Raw genomic sequence first — 19,542 nt, forward strand, 5'->3', positions numbered from 1 at the left:
CTCTGATTCAGGGGATGCAGAACTCCAGCAGAAGTCTGTGGTTCAGCAGCTGCCCATCTGCTTGCTGGCTGACCAGGGTCACATTCTACTTGCTAAAAGGTGCTGAAAGTTGTTAGGAGACCCCACCCCCACCCCCTGCTCACAGAACTACAATTCTCAGAGTGGTTTAACAACCAATCTCTATTCCCAGGATAGTCTGGGAAATGTAGCTCAGTGAGGGGAATCTCCTGTTGAGATGGGTCTCCTAACAACTCTCAACAGCTTTAAATTACATTTCCTAGTAGTTGCCAAAATTCTCTGGGGAAAGGCATGGCTGTTTAAAGTGGCATGATACTGCTTTAAATGTACAGTGCAGATGGGGGGTCTTAGATATTACACTGGAGAATCTGTGGGTTTTCTTTTAAATGCAGTCACTACAAGTACAAGTCATGTAAGTCAGCTCACTTTTTCTAACGACAAATTCCTCATCGGATGCTTTCCTGTCTTTCCTTTTCGGAAGGAACTTCTTCATTGTCTTTGGGCTCTTGCTTGAGTCCTATTTTTTAAAACAACAACAACAACAACAACAACAACAACACATACTTCACTTAATAATGAGACAACCAAGGTTATGAATAGAGAAATCTTAGCTGACAATCATCTCGGTCTCAGCTGATAAATCTGGGGTTGGGGACAAAACAATACTTATAGGACAAAAAGCAGGGTTGGAACTTGGTAATAGGGCCAGAGCCGTCTTTCCTATTGGGCTTACTGGTGTGTTGCGCCAGGGCACTGGCCTCTCAGGGGTGCCCCAGTGAGTGGGGGAGCTGCGTGGCTTTGTCGGCGGCCTCCCCTTTCCCTGCACACCCACCAGCTGTGCCCCATTAACCATATGGCTGGCAGGAGTGCAGCTTGCCTCCCAAATCTCCCCAGGAGGAGAGCGATCCCCGCAGAGGCTTAGAGTGGAAGCTGTGCGCCCCCAACTATATGACTGGTGGGCTGCAGCTTCCTTCCCAAGCCTTCCCAAGCCTCCCTGGGAGGAGAGCGATGCCCACAGAGGCTTGGGAAAAGGCTGACAAGTCAACAACTCTGGGAAACTGGGGGGGGGGGCCACCGGAGGGATCTTTGCATCACGATGCCAGATATGCTCAAGACAGCCCTGAATACAGCACCCTGTGTGAAGACAAAATTTGACATACACCCCCAGCACCTGTGTCACCTTCTGAAAGATGGCTAAGCAAGGTGATGGTCTTTGGGAAGGAAGCATGAGGGCTGTAGTAGGGTCCAAGAGACCTCCCGTCTCCTTCCCAATGCTGGGTAAGTGCTAACTAGGCTTTAGGAAGAAGGAAGTAGAAAGGAAGTAGGACTCTGGGACCCTCCTTCCCAAAGCAAGGGCTTTCTAGATTTTGGGAAGCAGGTGGGAAGGCGTCCCTTGGGCTTGGCGCCCTGTACAAGGGAACCAGTCGTGCAGCCCAAAATCTGCCTCTGCGAAAAACAGTTTATTTGAATTTAAACAACCCATGTTTGTGACACAACAGATCTCAACTTAGAAGATGCACTCTATTCTATGTGAGAGAAAGGGAATGAATGCTTCTCTGAGGAGACATGTCTCTCACCCAAGGAGATGCCTAAGAAGCATTTCTTTCTATGTTCAAGAAAAAGGGAGAGTGGTGCTTGAACCACCTGCACTTTTTATAAGTATTTTGAGTATCTGTTCATCTTTCCAATTAACTGGGGGTATCTTTTTAGCAGTCAAAAGTTGTTTTATCTGATGGTGCTAGTAAAAATTAGATGAAACCATGAGACAACCAAGTCTCTAGCCCTTCTAGAAAGAAAGTTATGAAACAAAATGGGCAGGTACCCTTCTAAGTGATTTCTGTGAAATGAGCAAATCTGGTCAACGAGTCAACTCAGAGGTGCAATTGGTGAGTGAGTTGTTTGGACACCATGCAATATAAATTTCTGGGGTTCCAGAAGGGATATTATTTTCCCATCTCCTATAATGCACTTTTCCTGCTTCTGTCCTATTTTGTAAATTCTGCAGGCTAAGCCTTTTTCTCATATGGGAACATATAATTATGAACTGATGCAGCTGCCATCTTGAGATCATGGAAAATTACAAATGTTTTCCATCATGGAAAATAGAAATGATTTCAAACCTAGTGCCTTTTGCATAGTACTGAACTCCAACTCTACTCCCCGCTGAGCAGGTGACAGCAAAGGTTGCAAGGTTTTTAGCTGGGGCAATCAGAATAAGATCCACTATTTGACTATTGATTCAAAACCCTAAAATGTATTTTATATAATTGACTATTTATTTCTATTCTTTGTATATCGTATTGTTATTTTATTGCTATGGCCAATGGCTGACGCAAATAAAGATTCATTCCTTCCCCTCCACTCCCCGCTGCCCATTGGCTGCGCTGGTGAGGGTGGATGAGAGCCATTGGCCGCACTCGCGGGCTAGTTTATTCTGTTTCCTAAACTGTTGATTTCCACATTATTTCTGAGCTCTCGCATGACTTAGAAGCCATTTCCAGAATCATAGCTGATCATAATGCAAGTTTTTGTGTTATTTGTTTCCGGGGTGTGTGGGGGGGTGGTGGAGGAGGGAATCTTTTGTAAAAAAAAATTGAAGTGAGAGCTATACTCTAATATAGTTTTATGTTACATGAAAGCTCAAAATATAATGCAGAAATTAACACTTCCTAAGTGTTTTCCCAATGTTTTCCTAAAACATCGGGGAAATTGAATAAACTGCCTCATGAATGCACACAGAGTCCATAACATCTGGACTCCTTGTGCATTATTGAACCATAATCCCAAGATTTCCAGCTTTCATTAAAAAATAAATAAGAGGAAATTTCTAATTTTTGCAGATCCTGAGATGTGATGCAGAATGTACAGACGCTATTCTTCCCAGGGCTTTCTTTTGATAGAAATCAGCTTGCTCCCTCACACACCCCAAACATTCCTGTGGGCTCCCATGATCTGGAAGGCACTAGGTTGGGAAAGGATGACTTAAGAGCCACAGGCAGATGAATCTTTTTTCCCCATGCTCTGAATTCAACCGCAGCATTAAGTGTCCTTTGCAGAAGTGCTAGGGAGTAAGTCCCATTGCTTGCAGCCAAGACAACGCAGTAAAGTGAATGGCAATGAATTGCAAAACAAACAAACACAGAGCTTTGCTCTGGGAAAATATGACACACGAATGCAGAAGGTGGTGGGTGGGTGGGGTGGAGAGAGAAGGGAAAAACCCACTTGTCCTTTGTTAAAACATACATGCAACACAGCGACCCAGGAAGTCATGGAGATGATTCCATCCTTACCTTTAAAATGTAAGTCATCCTCTACCGAATGAACATAAAAAGAAGAAGACAAAGACAAACATGAGAAGGTAAGCATGATTCATGGAAAAAAGCAGCTGACTTTTTTCAGCCTGGTATCTTAACGGGGTGGGTAGGATTTGCCCTTACTGATACACCATTGGAAGAGCATTTTACTTATTTTGCATTGCTCACTGTTTAAGTTTTACTTTCGCTTATTGCATTTCTTCTCTTGTTAAGCCGCTCTGTAAAATGACTGACAAATTTGACTATTACTATTCATAATAACGAGGAGGAGGAAAGGTGTTGATTAAACACTGGAAAACTCCCGTGGAACCAGAGGCTCTCCGTTCATGGAGGAAGTTTCCTTCTGCAACTCTGAATGACTCACTGCTCAGGGTCTCCCCTCTTCCCAGTTAGCCTCTGCTGCAGGAAGGGGGTTAAATCTTCTACTCACCCATGTTGGATATGGTCAGCTCACTCAACTGCTCCTGAGAAAAGGTCATCCGCCCTCAAAGGGGAGTCTGCCTGTCATGTCTCTGTACGAGTCGGTGTGGGCTCCAGGTTTCGAGGGGCACTTGGGCACTACATTCTCAGGGGGACCTGTTTCCACCCACCTTCAACCTCCCAGCTTCACCACACGCATCCCCCCAAAGAGAGTTACTGCTCACTCAAAGAGGGCAGATGAATAGGCAGTTACAAAGAACAGTAGAATTGGATCCAGGAAACTCAAGGGCAGGAATAGATAACCTTTTCTCAAAGAAGGGCCATTGATTCACAGAGGAAAGTCAATCAGGGAGCCTTGGCCAATGGTGGGTGGGGCCAGAGCCATGGTGGGAGGAGCCAGAACACAAAACAGAAGCCAGCACAGCCTCCCTGTGAGCAAGGCTTTATCCAAATATCTTATAGCATGGTTGTTGGATTTCCAACGCCCACTTGAGATTTCTCTTTGGTGGGGCAATGCTGACTGCCATGATGAGCTCCCACACTTAAAAACTGATGACCACACCAGTGCTCAGTTACTTAGACCCATGGACAGCAATGGAATATACTCCCAAGAAAAATGGACACAAGAATACTGAGCAAGACAAAACAAAACAAAATATCTTTGGCAATGTCTGACAATGTTTATGAAATTTTAGGAACAAAAATAGACCATCAGCACCCGTGTACAGAAGCCAGCAAGCCTCCAGCACAAGCAGTGTGAGGGGTGAGTCGTGTAAAAAAATGAGTCATTAAAAAAAATCCCTGAAAAGTATTGAAGAGTGATTTTATAGTAACACCTTTCGGGGGTTGCGACACAAGTTTCCTGTATGATGCAAATAACTCCCCTATGCCAGCTCAGTTTCCTGTGGGCTTAGATTTGAACACTGTTATAGTGTGAGAAGAAATTGGATGGATGCAATTAAGTGGGGAAGTGGTTTTCTTTCTCTGCGAGACGTTTGGCTGCTGGAGCAGTAAACCTTTACCTTTTTACCAAATATGAAATACACTTTATTCCTAAGAATCCCAGTTCTTCTATGGGTTTAAAAAGACAAAAATACACCCAAAAGATAAAATGGGGGGGGGGGGAGACTCATAAGAGATTTGCTCCACCCCCTTGATCATTCTGGCTGGACTTTCCTGAACTTTTTCCAAATCTACAATATCCTTTTTGAGGCGAGGAGCCCAGAACTGTGCACAATATTCCAAATGCGGTCACACCATAGATTTGTATAATAGCATTATGATATTGGCAGTTTTCTATTCGGTTCCTTTCCTAATAATGATCCCTGGCATGGTATTTTATCTTTTCCGCAGCTGCCACATACTGGGTCAACACCTTCACTGAGCTACTGACATGACCCCCCCCCCCAAAAAAAGGGGAGACGTAAGAGCAGCCCTCAAATATTTGCAGGGTTGTCGTGCAGAAGGCAGAGCAGGTGTCTTTGTTGGACCAGAGTACAACAAAGCAGATTTCAGCTAAACGGCAGGAGAAACTTCCTGATGGTAGGAGCTGCTCTCCTCTCTGGAAGTATTATGCAGAAGCCAAGTAGCCATCCCTCAGGGATTCTGGAGGTGTGTCCTCAATTACAGCTCCTGCACTGAACAGCAGGATTTATACTAGATGACTTCTAAGGTCGATCCCAACGCTAAAATTCTACAGCAGTGGAAAACCTTGCCTCTGGGTTGCCCTTCTGCCTGGATTTGTAAACTTGTTGCTTAGTGGGGCCAGCCTCCTGTGTTAAGCTTACACATCCAGCCACAAAGCGAGGCAGCAATGCCCAGTATTCATCCAGCGGCACAACCCAGACCCATTTGTGACAATTACCTCTTTGTAGCTGAGTGCCACCGATGGCCTGAGGGGAGGTGCAGGGCGGAGGCAACTTAAGGTCCAGGGCTTAACGATTTTGGGCGGCTCCAATGGGCCACGGGCTTGTCCAGTAGAGCTGAAAGTCTGATGATAAAACAGTTATTATTTATTGATTTAGCTTGTTAACCTGCTGAGAGTTCCCACATCTTGCAAGGAAAGGAAAGAGGGCCCATTTTGGTTGTGCTGCCTCATTTGGGGAAGGGCACCCGCCTTGCAAGCAGAAAGCCCCAGGTGCTATCCCCAGATAACGCTGGGAGAGAACACTGCTGCAAACCTACGGAGCCACTTCCAGTCTGTGTAGGCAATACTGAACTAGATGGCTCAACTCAGGATAAGGCAATTTCCTATGTTCTTGATGTTCAGATTCTACTTGAGCTTTCACACAACATAAAAGCCACAAAGGGAAATATAGTCGAGCACAGCACAAGTATGGTGCTCATTTCCACTATAACAGTATCTTGGTTCCCAAACTTAATCCATTCTGGTTGTCCGTTCAACTCCCAAAATGATTTGAAAACCAAGACATGGCTTCTGATTGGCCATCTGCACTCAATCGGAAGCCATGGAAGCCCCGTCGGACATTTGGCTTCTGAAAAACGTTCACGGACTGGAACACTCACTTCCAGGTTTGCAGCGTTTGGGAGCCAATTTGTTCAGGAGCCAAGCTGTTCAAGTACCAAGGTACCACTGTATTTGCAAACTTTTTTTGCAAGTCTCTCTCCCCCCCCCTTTTTTTTTTTTGCTGGAAACTTGCACTAAACTTGCAGTATTAAATTTCCAGAAGTGGCAGAGGAATGGAAATTTTTGTGGAGTATCTGGAAAAAAACTGTAAACATGTGAAATCGTTGGTAAGATTAGGGTGAATTCAACAGTTTAACACACAGCAAAGGAATAAGGGAGTTAAATGGATATACAAGAATATGCGGGATAGGTGGGGAAATTAAAGGAACCAGGGAAGAAGGGAAGTTGTAAATGGCTGGCTTTTTTAAAAGAAGGATAAAAAGGTAAAGGGACCCCTGACCATTAGGTTCAGTCGTGGCCAACTCTGGGGTTGCTGTGCTCATCTCCCTTTATTGGCCGAGGGAGCCGGCGTACAGCTTCCAGGTCATGTGGCCAGTATGACTAACCCGCTTCTGGCGAACCAGAGCAGCGCACGGAAACACCTTTTTCCCACTGGAGCAGTACCTATTTATCTACTTGCACTTTGACGTGCTTTCGAACTACTAGGTTGGCAGCAGCAGGCACTGAGCAACGGGAGCTCACCCTGTCATGGGGATTTGAACTGCTGACCTTCTGATCGGCAAGCCCTAGGCTCTGTGGTTTAACCCACAGCACCACCCGTGTCCCTTAAAGAAAGATAGGAGTGGGGAAATGTTTATTTTAATGTGAATGTGGTTTTGTAACATTGAAAAAAAATATAATTTAAAATAAAAAAAATCCAGAAGTGGCTTTTCACAGTTGGTGAAAGCTCAGCTATAATGTGGAAATCAACAGTTAGGGAAACATCAAGGAAACAAAATAAGCAGCTGCAGCTTTAGCCAACCCAAACAGTTTAATAAATGAGCACACAATGTATTTTTTATTAAGGATTTTCTTGTTTTACAGAAGTGTAGTGCCTCGTTTTTTTTTCCCCCTTCTTCTTCTTCCATGTAACGTTTTTACAAATCCGTTTCATTTGTTGAGGCATTAGGGGGAGAAGAAAACAGAAAGAAAAAAGAAAGGGGGGGTGGGGAGAGGGAGGATGGATGGGGGTGGGGTCGGGTGGCGGTGTTTCTATTATGTTTAATGTATGTAGAGTTTGGTGTCAGCGTTGCTTGTGTTGTTCCCTTGTGTTCCTTTGGTGGTGAGAGAGGTTGGGGTTGGCTTAGGGTGTGATTGTTTGCTTGTGATTGGCTGTGGTGATCTTTGTTTTCGTGTGTGAGTGAGGTGGGTGGGTGTTTTGGATCAGGTTAGCCATATTGATTTGTATGCTGTTGGTGGATTATTGTCGTTGTCCTGTTGGGCTGTGTATGTGATAAAGGGGAGCCATACCGGGGTGAAGGCGTCTTCTTCTGTTTGTCCCCGTGTCAGTTTCAGTTTATTAGTTAATTTTTCTAGTAGGGCTGTTTCCCATACTATTTGGTATGAGCACACAATGTAAGAGGCTTCAAAAGGGATCTGAAGGGCAGAGGGTGAAGGCAACCCATTCTCTCTTCAACTCCTACATAGGATTCTGGTCATAGTGGATTTCTAGCACACTAGCACCCCCTGCAGGAACAGAAGGTGTGTTGCCACCCTCCCCAGGAGCCTGGAACAGACTAAGATTGCCCCACTAAGCAGATCAACTTACAGAATGAGAGCCCCAGGAGTGTGTCTTGGAGAGGCTGCCGCTTGAAACCGTCCCCCTGGTCAGCCTGTGCAAATGGTCAAGCCAGTCGTGCAGATCCTGGCTGCTGTTGCAATGCACCGTAATCCGGTCGATCAGGCTCCCTGTAGGAACCAGGTTAACTCATTTAAAAACAACAACAAAAAATAATAATAGCCCACTCATTCTGTTTTGGCTTCAAGCACCTGTTTGCACAGCCAAGGAAGAATTGAACCTCACCCTCCCTCCCTCCTGGCTCATCAGCTGCTGCCACAAGTGACATCCCTTGATTGACAGAAGGATGGGGCTTGTGGAAAATGGCGCCATGGGCCAAACTGGAATGCCCTGCCAGGTCAGGATTTTAGCCTACAGGCCAGAGGTTCACCACCATTGAAATACACCATTTATTCCCACTAAATAAGGCTACCAACCATGGTGACAGCATCTTATTTCCACTGCCAGAGGCCATCAGAAGGATTCAACTCAGTGTTACTGAAAATATGCACACTGAAACTCATGGACCTCAGTCTGTAATTGTTTTCAGTGAGTCTACTATGAGTAAAACTTAGCTGAATGCCACCTGGCATGTCTCTGAATACCAATAGCTCTGAATTCACAAGTGGGGAGAGTGGCTGCTTGTGGGTTTCCCCACAGGATGTAGGCATGGCCATTGTGAGAACAGGATGATGGACCAGGTAGACCTTTTGCCTGATCCAACAAGGTTCTCCTGATGTTCTTACATTCCTATGTATTTTATATTGTATTCAGCATCTTGCATCATTGCTATATGTTGCTTCTTCTTTTTTTGCCTTCTATTGCAAGCCGCTTTGGGTATCTTTACAGTAGAAAAGTGGGTATATATATTCAGTCTAATCTAATCAATGCGTGCATCTAAGCCGCTAGCAGCACACTGACCTGAAATTTCAAAAGCATGTTCATTGACTTCCACATCTTCTAATTTTGTGACCATCATACCTATTAAAGGGAGCTTTCCCTGCTCCCAAGAAAGAAAGAAAGAAAGAAAGGTATTATGTCAACGTTTTTCTGAGAAACCTTGACCGACTTTTTTTGCAATATGTAAATTTTAGTTAGGGACTGCCACCTTATTAAAGAAACCCAAGTCAACTCATCAAATCAATTAGCTGAATATGCTCAAATCGGCATATGACTCAAAGAGTAGTTTTCAAAGGGGAGCTGGGTTTCTTTGATCTTAAATGGAACACGTATACATCAGCGCATCTGAAGATAACGTGTGCCTTCCTGTGTAAGTGTGAAGAGAGAATGCCTGCTCTAATCTAGTGCCAGGTTTATGGTGCTTCCATAAATAAAATAAAATAAAATAAAAAATAAAAAGTTGCATTGCTCCTTGGAAAGACTGGCTTCATAAAGTCTGGAATTTGGCTACACTGTCAAAAATAACATCTAAAGATGAGAATTGCGAGTGAATATGGAAATAAATTTTGGGGAAACCGGTTGCCCCTTATACAATATTGTCAAGAAAATAATTTATTCCCGCAAAAGCAAATTTAAGTGGATTTTGAGGGGGCTCTTTTGGAAGAAATATTGTCATTTCATCTTAAGCCATACTTTATTGTAGAATATTATGATTTGAAGTATTTTTTTCTGGAGCAGTTTTGTTGATTATTGTTAATAATTGTCAAATGATTAGATTTCTTTTTTCTTAAGGCAAACCTACCTCATTTACATTTCCTGAACTAATAAGGAAACTAAAACGGAGCTCTCCTTTGAAATTTCATGCTGCTCCCCAGGCAAAGTGTGTGCACACACAAAAAAGCATATTCTGCTGCAAATAATGTACAAAACTACATTATTTCAGGGAAAGCTGTGTATTTTAGGCAACCTGCTTACAGGAAAAAATGCACCTGTTAGGACAAGTGCAAGCGCATCAATGTATGGGCATTTTTGTGCAGACTTTTTAAAAGGAACGCCATCTCTCTCTCCACAAATTGTTGATGAAATGGACTGAACCAAATATAATGCTGGAAAATATAAAGAGTATAAAGTGAAATTGACAGAACTGTCCAACTCCAGGTGCAGCTATGAATGGCAGGGGTCAATTAGCAAAAAGGCTAGAAAAAGTCATAGGTCCCCCTCTGGTGGATTTTTTTTTGGGGGGGGCACGTGGCCATAATGCACAGTTGTCCTTCCAAAAAAAAAAAAAAAAAAAGGCAAATTGCTGCAATCCCAATAAGACACTACTCACTTGATACATAAATCCACTCATCCGAGGACTGGCGGAAAGAATCAGCAGGACATTAGAAAACAGCAAGAGGTATCTTTCTTCTTTTTCCTGAAACAAAAAAGGGAAATTCACGCTGAGGCCCACCTGACTTAGGGCATGTTGAATTTTTCAGTTTTCAAATTCCAGAAATGAGGAAAATGCTAAAAAGTTGTAACATGACTCGGGGATTCTAAAAGATATTTTGATTAAATTAATATAATTTTGTTTTGGCCGGCAAGTAAAATGTGTGAAAAACTGCACAGAAATCATTAAAAAGATTGCCAAGTATTAACAGTTATAAATTGATATTAATATTAATATTATTAATATTATTTAGCAATGGCCAGCATTTTCAGAAGGCAAAATAAAAATTATTCAGGTTTCCAAAAGCAGTTCGCGTTCTTCTTATTCAAAACATAGGTTTACAAAGCTAACTGTTCTATCCAAAAACTTTAGGAGATTTGAATTCCTGACACCTAAAAACACATTTTTAAAGACTCCTCACTGTAGAAATTTGCAAACATAAAGTTTCACCACTCCTAAAATGGCACACCCTGCTGCTACCTGAGTCTCACACCATCACAAGCCTGGGAAAGGGCTGAATTAGACATGCTGGAGAATTCTGCCAGAAATGTAAATGCAAGTGAAAATCCCCACAATCCTCTTGTTCATTTAAGGTCAGGGATGGAAATCACAGAGGCAAACACAAGTGGTATTCACGGGTCTTCTTTTTATTTTTTAGTCTGCCCTCTCACCTCCCCACTTCTCCCATATTGGACTTGAGATGTGTAAATGAGAGAAACCTCCTTTTTGGTAGAGCTGGGGGGAAGAGGGTCATATCTGGGCCCTTGACCACAGAAAATAGACAAAGAGGTGATGGAGAAAGAGTCCAGCTCTCAAGGTTTAGGATATTAAGTCCTGCTGCTCTCACCTCACTCCCTCCATACTGGACCAAGGCTTGTGACATATACAGGACGTTGCCCATTGATTTTATGTCTTCGCCCTCCCATCCCTGGATGGCCTCTGACAGGATCTGGAGCTCAAGCTGTTTCCTCTTCCTCATCTCTTGACACTGGGACTGCCAAGAGAGAAAAGAAAGGCTTTGGTTACAGATCAGAGGGCAAGCATAAAAAGCAAGTCGAAACACAAGCCCCTGTTTTTCTTCCTTCTCCCAAAAAACCACAAAGAAATGGGAGGAGAGGGAATAGATATATGGTTCTGGATGCCTCATTTAAGAACTGAGGGATGGCAACAAAGGTGGTTCGTGGCTCCAGTGGCTGCTAGACACAATAGCAACGTTCTGCCTCATGTGTCAGAGTCAATAGGCCTCTGTTGGTTGCTAGGGATCGCAAGTGATTCAGGTCCTGCTTGTGGGTTTCCCATTGGCCACTGAGAGAACAGGGTGCAAGACCAGATTTCCCCGTTATACTGACCCAGCAGGGCTCTTCAGGTGTTCTTATGGTTAGCAGTGGCTCTCTGGGGTCTCAGACAGAAGAGAAGGATCTTTCCTGCTCTTTCTTTGCGGAAATGTAGGGGGTTGAACCAGGGAGCTTGTGCAGGAGAAGCACAGCAATGCCTCCACTCCCCAGCTGTCTGAGCTAACTCAACGCCTCTTTTCTTTCCTGTTTTCAACCAACATCCACCTCCTTCTTTGCACCCAGCTTCAGAAGTCTCCTGCCCACCTTCCCACCACAACACGTGCTTCTTCTCTGATGAGGAAGGAAGCAGGTTGACCAGACTGGACTACAGTGAAGGCAGCGGAAGAGGCAAGAGAAAGAAAGAATCTTTGCTTTCCTAAGAACAGAAGATCGAGCTTTGAGTGGGGTAAGAGTGCCCCCATGTGGAGAGTTTAAATCTTTTAAATCTCTACAGCTTCTGAATTTATGTGAGCGAACGTTCCTAGGAAAATGCACGGGGGTGGGATTCAAAGGGGCACTCCTTACACATACTAGGGGTGGAAATGTCTGTACTGGGGGCCAGATGTGGCCCTCACTGTCAGATTCTCCCCAGGCCACACTCCCTCCCCAGCAACCTCTCCCTAAGACACGGCCCTCACTTCATATGCTCCTTCAATATTTTTCTGCCTGGCTGGAATGTGCCCTGAACTCCAATAACTTGCTTGCCTGGATGGATGATAGAGGTGTTGGTGGGGGTAGAAAGGAGCATGCCATGGAAAGGTAAAATGTGCATTTGTTGCTCTGCCCATTATTGTCTACAGCCCCCCTCCCACCACTGGCACGTGGCCCCAGGGAGGTTGCACAGAAGTGAACTGGGCCCTTGGGTGGGTTCCTTACTCCTATCCCATACAAATGGTGAATTCATTCTACAAGCATAGACCCATATCAGGGCACCATCCATGCATAAGTCAGAGGAAGGATTAGGAAGACCCAAGGTTTGCAGAAATAAAAATAAAAATATTAAATATTATAATGGTCAATGCAGACCTTTCTGTGTTGCCTTTCAAACAGATCAACTTATTTTCTGTGCAAAAGAATGGGCAGGCGATTTGATATGCTCCAATAGATTATTTCAGAGTAGCTTAACTTGTGTTTTCCTCGTACGTAGCAGAACTTGCAATGACCTTCTTGAAACTGAAGCACCTGGTTTTTTCCCAGTTTCCCTAAATGCTGAGCTTTGGAACACACAGAACAATCTGTCATCTGTGTTCTTCCTGTGCACATTCTCCAGAGTGGCCCTAGGAGCCAATCCTCAGCGGCTGACTCACCTCCTTCCACTTTGATTGGCTGCAGGGTGAGAAGACACCTTCTCAGTGGCTGAAAAACTCCCCTTTCATGCTGAATGGACAGACATTGGAGAGGGGACCCCGCTGCAGAAATAGTCTTGGGTTTTTGACCCTCCATCATCCCCCTAGGTTGCTCCACTCCTGGTGATGTGTGGCTCACAGAGCCTGCTTCCAAGACTTACCACAAGAGACTTGAAGGAGGTGATTGCTCTCAAGACATCTTCATGGTCCGGATGAGCTTCCTAGGAAAAGAGAAGCTTTAGTGTGTGCAAAAGGGCAGGTATATCTAAGTGTGTGTGTGTGTGTGTGTGTGTGTGTGTGTGTGTGTGTGTGTTCATAACACATTCCCCACCCAACCCAAGATGCTGCTAGTTGAAAGAACAGCGACACAGGATGGAGCTGTGTGTGTGTGTTAAGTCAAAGCGCAGCAGATCAAGGGGGCGTATATTAAGACCCATTCTTATTTTTTGCAATCATTTATATACTGACTTTTACCCCAGGGATATTAAGGCAGTTTACAACCATCTAAAACTGGGGTGGGGAAGTTCAGGACTTGTGGGATGGGTTTTAATGGATAACAGAGGATATATTAATTGCAATTATCCCTCCAGGTGTCCTCATCTATAGGTTGGACGGTTTCAAAATCCCATCTTTGGCAGCAAAAGTAAAAGCATAGGAATTAGACTTTAAAATCTTGTTTTGAGCAAGTCCAGTTAATGAAGTAAGCTAGCTCTCTCTTTCTTAGACACCGCTTAACACAGAGCTGGGCAACAACCTGTAAACTAAGTTTAAAAATATGATTTACTTACTTTATAATCATGCATTGGTTCACAGCAATAGTAGCCATAAAAACTATCCAGACAAGATACTTATATTTATTGCATAACCAGCTTCAGGCATGTGCCTAAAGCTGGGGCAAGTGGAGGCATGTCTGCATCCATCACTGGTCAAAGGAAGAGAGAGAGGGAATAAGTTTGATTATAGAATTGTAGAGTTGGAAGGGACCACAGGGGTCATCTAGTCCAACCCCATACAATGCAGGAAAGTTTCGCACTACCTGGTGCTCAAACCCACAACCCTGAGAGCCTCATGTTCTACCAACTGAGCTATTCCAGCTCTTCCTTCCTCTTCAGGAGAGGAGGGGAAATGACATCAAAGAGAACCCTCTCTACCCATTGCATTTCTATGGTCTGAGTATCTGCCTCTCAGCAATACAGCTCTGTGGTCTGAGCCCCTTCTCATGCTTGCAAGAGCATGCATCAGTTATGTTTTGCTGCTAATCTTCCACAGGGCTGGGGTTCAGATTCCTCCAAGCCTCTCTGTCAGCCCTGCTGTGTCACCTCCTGAAGCACTTTTGCTTGACTGGAATGTGCCTTGGACTCTGAAACTGCTTTTATACTTGCCTGAACGGGAGCACAGAGGGTTTGAGAGAGAGTGCATGCAGAAACCAGCCTACTGTATACAAAGAGAACCTTCATTTATCTGCCTGCTTTTGCCTCTGGACCTACCTGTTGCCCAGAAGGTAAGGTGAAACAAGACAAGCAAGTATTTGAGGCCTGAAGTTGGCTTACTCGTGTCGGCAAGAGCTGCAAATAAAAATCCACAGAGCAGGGGTGGACAACCTGTGGCCCTTGGTCTAATTTCACATGGGTGGCAATGAGGGGAAAGTGGGGGGGGGGAGGCAGAAAGAAAAGATTCCTGCATGGCAGGAGATTGGACTAGATCAGGGGTCTGCAACCTTTAAGACAAAAAGAGCCACTTGGACCTGTTTCCGAAGAAAAAAAATCTGGGAGCCACAAAACTCGTCATTATAAAAATAACTTTTTTGTCACTTTTTTATTATTTCTTTGTTTGACCCCTCAGAATTACTCCTCCTCATAGAAATAAACGTTAAATTAACAAGTTACCTTTTTGTGTGTGTGTGTGTTCTTCACTCCCCTTCAAAACAGTGACCAGCGTACATGCCCCTTACAATGTAGCGGGCAGGCGGGCGGGCGGGCGGGAAGGTGACGTCGGGACGGTGCGTGACTAACGCACGCACTGCCCACATGCGACGTCACAGCCAGTACAGCACTCGCCAGTGGGAAGTGTTGGGGCGCACAATGCGCCTCCTCCCCTCGATAGTATCCACCCCAGAGCCGCGGCAAAGGTGCAAAAGAGCCACATGCGGCTCCAGAGCTGCAGGTTGCAGACTCCTGGACTAGATGACCCTTGGGTCCCTTCCAACTCTACAATTTTATGAAAAGGAGAAAGAGGAGTTGAAGGAAGAGTAAAGGAGTGTGGCCACTTTGCCTTTGGCTCTGCGCATTTTCAGCATGTGGCCTCTGACTTACAATCCACTGGGGGATGTGGTCTTTGAATGGCTGACCATACCCTGCTGTTGGGAGTTGGCCAAAAGTACCAGGGACATGATTGCTCAGAGAGCGCAAACAAACCCTTCTTTTGCTAGCAGGTATGCCTCTCCCAGCCATTGAGCTCACCTCCATGTGCCTCTCAAGCTCTTGCAGAAGGATGATGTATTTATCCAGTCGTGTGAATGGTTTGCTGAGGTTTGTGGTTAAGGTCAGTATCCCTGGGCAGGGGGCTCCCTGAATCTCCATGAACTTCTCCAGCTCGTCACTGGAAGACAGGTGCACAAAAAAAGACACACTGAACAAGATGGACTCTTGCTCTGAAACAACATGGCCACTCTTAGGGTCTGTAGCTGGCACCATTTTGAATGGCACTTTTAAAACAAAATAAAATGTTTATGAGTTTAAAAATATACTGTAATTCCCATATCTGGTAACTTATTGTTGCTACACGTAGATAAGCAATCAACATAAATATAATACCTTATAATATTATTTAATCACACCTAATCAGCAACAAGGTAATAGAGAGGAATAACAGGATGTGCCAAAATAAAAAATAAAAATATTCCAGTAGCACCTTAGAGTCCACCTGAGTCCAACTAACTTTGTTATTGGTATGAGCTTTTGTGCGCATGCACACTTCTTCAGATACCATCTACGGTATTGTTTCGACTACGGCAGACCAACACGGCTACCTACCTGTAACTAGGATGTGCCAAGTTTAACTTGCCTTTTCACATTCTCCGTAATTCAGGATTTTAGAGTTCCTGGATTGCACAGGGCAGAAGGGGGCGGATTTAAAAGGGAAGGAGGAAGAGGAAGAAGACGGGGAGCGAGAAAAGCTAATAGAATAATATTTTAATTTTTACCTGTGCTGAGTCAAGACGTTGACTGCAGAAGGGTGGTTAGCACAATAGGTGAGGTACAGAGACCTGAACTGGGGCATCAGGCTTATGAAGCAACTCCCCACTTTTTGCTGGTGCTCTGGGAGCCTGCAGTAATATACAAGGGAAGGGTTTCAGAGCAGGCTTGTGTGCAATGGTTAAGGGAATGGGGGGTTGGTCAGGAGGTCACGTCTTGCACCTCAGGCAGGAGCTCACCTGGTTAGCAAAGCACAATCTCCCAAGTTCAAGCCCTTGCCTACACCATGCATATGAGCAAGCAAGGCCAAGAATTTGCTAAAGGTCACAGAACCTTTCCAAAGACAAGAAAGCATTTTGTAATCAGGCTTTCTTATATCTAAACAAGGATGAAGCAATCACTTCCATTTCCTCCCTAACCTTAAATTCAGTTTTCCATATTTCAGTTTATTATTATTTTTTAAAAGATCCCCTGAAAGATATGTCAGCATGTTAAGTTTACATTTCTCCTGGTAGAAAGAGTTGTGCACAATTCTGCCAAGTGTGACCTCCTTGTGAGCGATTTCCCCTAGAATAAAGCACTTATGGATGGGATTTTCATGAATGCATGCACCCAACATTTTTTGGTTGGAGAACTGAGTTGGAAAATTCAGAGAAGTGAGAATTTTAAAAGGCTGGCAGTACCTTGGGTTGTGCATTGCTCTGGCAAGTGTGGCTTAGCCAGGCTCACATTAAAAGCTGAACTGATATGAATTTCTCCCCCTTCCGTACATATATTCCAACTGGACAATCCTTTCCTCTTGACCCCACCCCTCCCAATTAGCAGGCTTCAAAGAAATGGGAAACATTTGCCCGAATGCAATGTCAAGCACTTACTGAGCACATTCTTCCAGCACTTGGTTGAGAGTTTGCTGAAAGGTGCAGATTTCATCCACATTTCCAAGTAAAGATGCAATATCCATGGCACTCAGCCTGGAAGAATTCAAATACCAAGACAATGGGCAAATCAAATCTGCTCATTAAAAAGCACTGAAGGAATATGCCGCTTTCATTTCATGTTATAGGAAGCTACCATTGGGCATGGGGAGGAAAACCTTTTAGGGTCCACAGGCTGAATCCTTATCAGAATCGGCCTTGTGGGTCAAATTTGACAGGCGGGTGAAGCCATGCACATTGTCAAAATCCTTTGCAGGGTTCTCAACCTTTTGCAGACTAATTTGTCTCAATTTTGGGAGCACTGAGGACAGAAGCTACAGGAACCGGGAGACACTGGAGAAGAAGGAGAAGAAGAAGAGGAGGAGGAGGAGGAGGAGGAGTTTGGATTTGATATCCCGCTTTATCACTACCCGAAGGAGTCTCAAAGCGGCTAACATTCTCCTTTCCCTTCCGCGCCCACAACAAATACTCTGTGAGGTGAGTGGGGCTGAGAGACTTCAGAGAAGTGTGACTGGCCCAAGGTCACCCAGCAGCTGCATGTGGAGGAGCAGAGACACAAACCCGGTTCCCCAGATTACGGGTCTACCGCTCTTAACCACTACACCACACTGGCTCTCCACTGAAGGTTGGAAGCGGGTGTATGGGAAGGTTTGCAGAGTCCACTCTGCACTGGTCCTTTCAACCTTGGGCATTGGACATTGGATCAGCATGGGGAGGCTTCAAGGAGCATCACTGGGAGGAAAAATCAGTTTCTTCCCCTCCTTGCGCTCCTGCTGCCTTGTTCTGTTTCAGCAACTAGCAACCAGGAGGCTATTTTGAACTCCTGATTGTCCCTTTGAAGCCTTGCCCTTACCCACTCCACCCCTGACATCACACATGACACCTGTCATAGGGTGCATGGCTGGGCTTTCCTAAAATGGGGAGGCATGGTGGGTCAAGTCCAGTCCAAGGGTCAGAGGCTGCGCACCCCTGAAATAGACTGTGATCATATCAGTTACAGTGTTTTGATCACCAACAACCTGTTCCTCAATTTCCACAACACACTTGAATTTTGAGTGTGTATCACTCCTCCTGTAATAAGACTCTTTTGTCCATTTTGGGGATAAGCTTAAGTAATGGAAAAGAAATACAACATTTGAAAGGAACCTTTAAAATCTGTGAGCAGGGTGTTTAAAAGTTTTAAAGCTGTGTCCATCACTAATGACTTTTGGATTCAGAGAAGTGAGCACATTCAGGTAAAAATATTTTTTAAAGCATCAAGTCTAACCAGCGACAGGCTCTGGAGCTGGGGAAATCTAAATAGTAAATAACCATTCAAGAATTTGTACAAATCAAGGATTAATCTCTACCCATCTTAACAGAAGACATCAACTCAATAGCAAGTTGGATCTTACTTGTCATAGGACTGGAGAGGTCTCAGGTACGTTCCCAGAAGCATCTGCAGCTCCTTGGCATAGTCTCGCTCTGTTTCCAGAATATTCTGAAGTACCTGTAGCAAGTGAGGGTGGGTGTGTAAGAAAGAGAGAGGGGGGAATGTGTTTTGAACACACACACACACACACAGAGAGAGAGAGAGAGAGAGAGAGAGAGAGAGAGAGAGAGAGAGAGATGTATCAGCCTTATCAGGGGCTCATCTACCTGGGCAGGTAGCCCATCTAGGAGAAGGGAAACTCTGGTCCCAAACCTCCACTGCCTTGTGGGATATAGTCAGGACAAGAAATCTACACAAATCCAGAATGGAGACCCTAAGATGGTTGGATGGTGCCTTGCATGCCTCTTTTCATCAACTCCTGCAGCCAAGCGGGTGCCAAACGCCTTGCTCTGCTTTCCTTTGGACCATATCAGCAAGGCCAAAGGGGAGGTCTTGTCCTCTGGGCAGCCCAGGACCTCCAGACACACTGACCAGGACTGCACCCCAGAAAAGTAATTTGGTGCTGCTAACACAGCAGTTGGACTTCACCCCCGGAGGCGTACTCCGTTGTTTCTCGAGACAGATGGATGCTAACAACAACCAGGAAATGCCAGGGATTAAATCTTGGGACTTTCTGCATGCAAAGCAGGTGTTCTGCCACTGAGTTCCTTCATTTCCACATGAGGCCAGCATATCACGCATGAAGGACTTTGCTTTTGGGAAGCTTCTGAGTTCGAACCTGGATTTATTTATTTATTGCATTTAAGATGGATGATTTTAAAAAAGGAAAAGACACAGCAGTTGCTGGAGTGGGAGGTGGGAAGGTGATAACCATGTGGTGTGGAGGGAGAATTTAACCCTTTCCTCCCTGCTGTGGTCTCTCTTCAGAAGCTATAATTTGCCTTCTTTCTCATAATCCCCATAAAGCAGCATTCAGAGGCAGAATCACCTCTGGCAGTGGTGGTGGAACACAGGCATCATGGCTAGCAGCCCC

At 44.7% G+C, this 19,542-nt stretch overlaps 1 protein-coding gene across 4 annotated transcripts in view; it reads right to left on the reverse strand.

Moving 5' to 3' along the window:
- The window catches only part of ARHGEF6 (Rac/Cdc42 guanine nucleotide exchange factor 6), a 370,252-nt gene that overhangs the window by 302,324 nt on the left and 48,386 nt on the right, over positions 1-19,542 (reverse strand). For all 4 annotated transcript variants that reach the window (XR_014152917.1, XR_014152918.1, XM_081848291.1 and 1 more), the window contains 12 exons: positions 18,532-18,626; positions 17,078-17,173; positions 16,211-16,333; positions 15,468-15,606; positions 13,170-13,229; positions 11,176-11,322; positions 10,227-10,313; positions 8,918-8,996; positions 7,988-8,127; positions 5,617-5,742; positions 3,309-3,329; positions 445-535 (listed from right to left, as the gene is read on the reverse strand). Coding sequence is in view for 2 of the 4 variants with exons in the window: in XM_081848291.1 (XP_081704417.1) it covers positions 445-535; positions 3,309-3,329; positions 5,617-5,742; positions 7,988-8,127; positions 8,918-8,996; positions 10,227-10,313; positions 11,176-11,322; positions 13,170-13,229; positions 15,468-15,606; positions 16,211-16,333; positions 17,078-17,173; positions 18,532-18,626 (1,204 nt within the window). In the remaining 2 variants the exon portion in view is untranslated. The remainder of the gene's footprint in view (positions 1-444; positions 536-3,308; positions 3,330-5,616; positions 5,743-7,987; positions 8,128-8,917; positions 8,997-10,226; positions 10,314-11,175; positions 11,323-13,169; positions 13,230-15,467; positions 15,607-16,210; positions 16,334-17,077; positions 17,174-18,531; positions 18,627-19,542) is intronic.

This window comes from Podarcis erhardii, assembly GCF_964252035.2.
Source record: "Podarcis erhardii genome assembly, chromosome: Z".
NCBI classification, from domain to species: domain Eukaryota; kingdom Metazoa; phylum Chordata; class Lepidosauria; order Squamata; family Lacertidae; genus Podarcis; species Podarcis erhardii.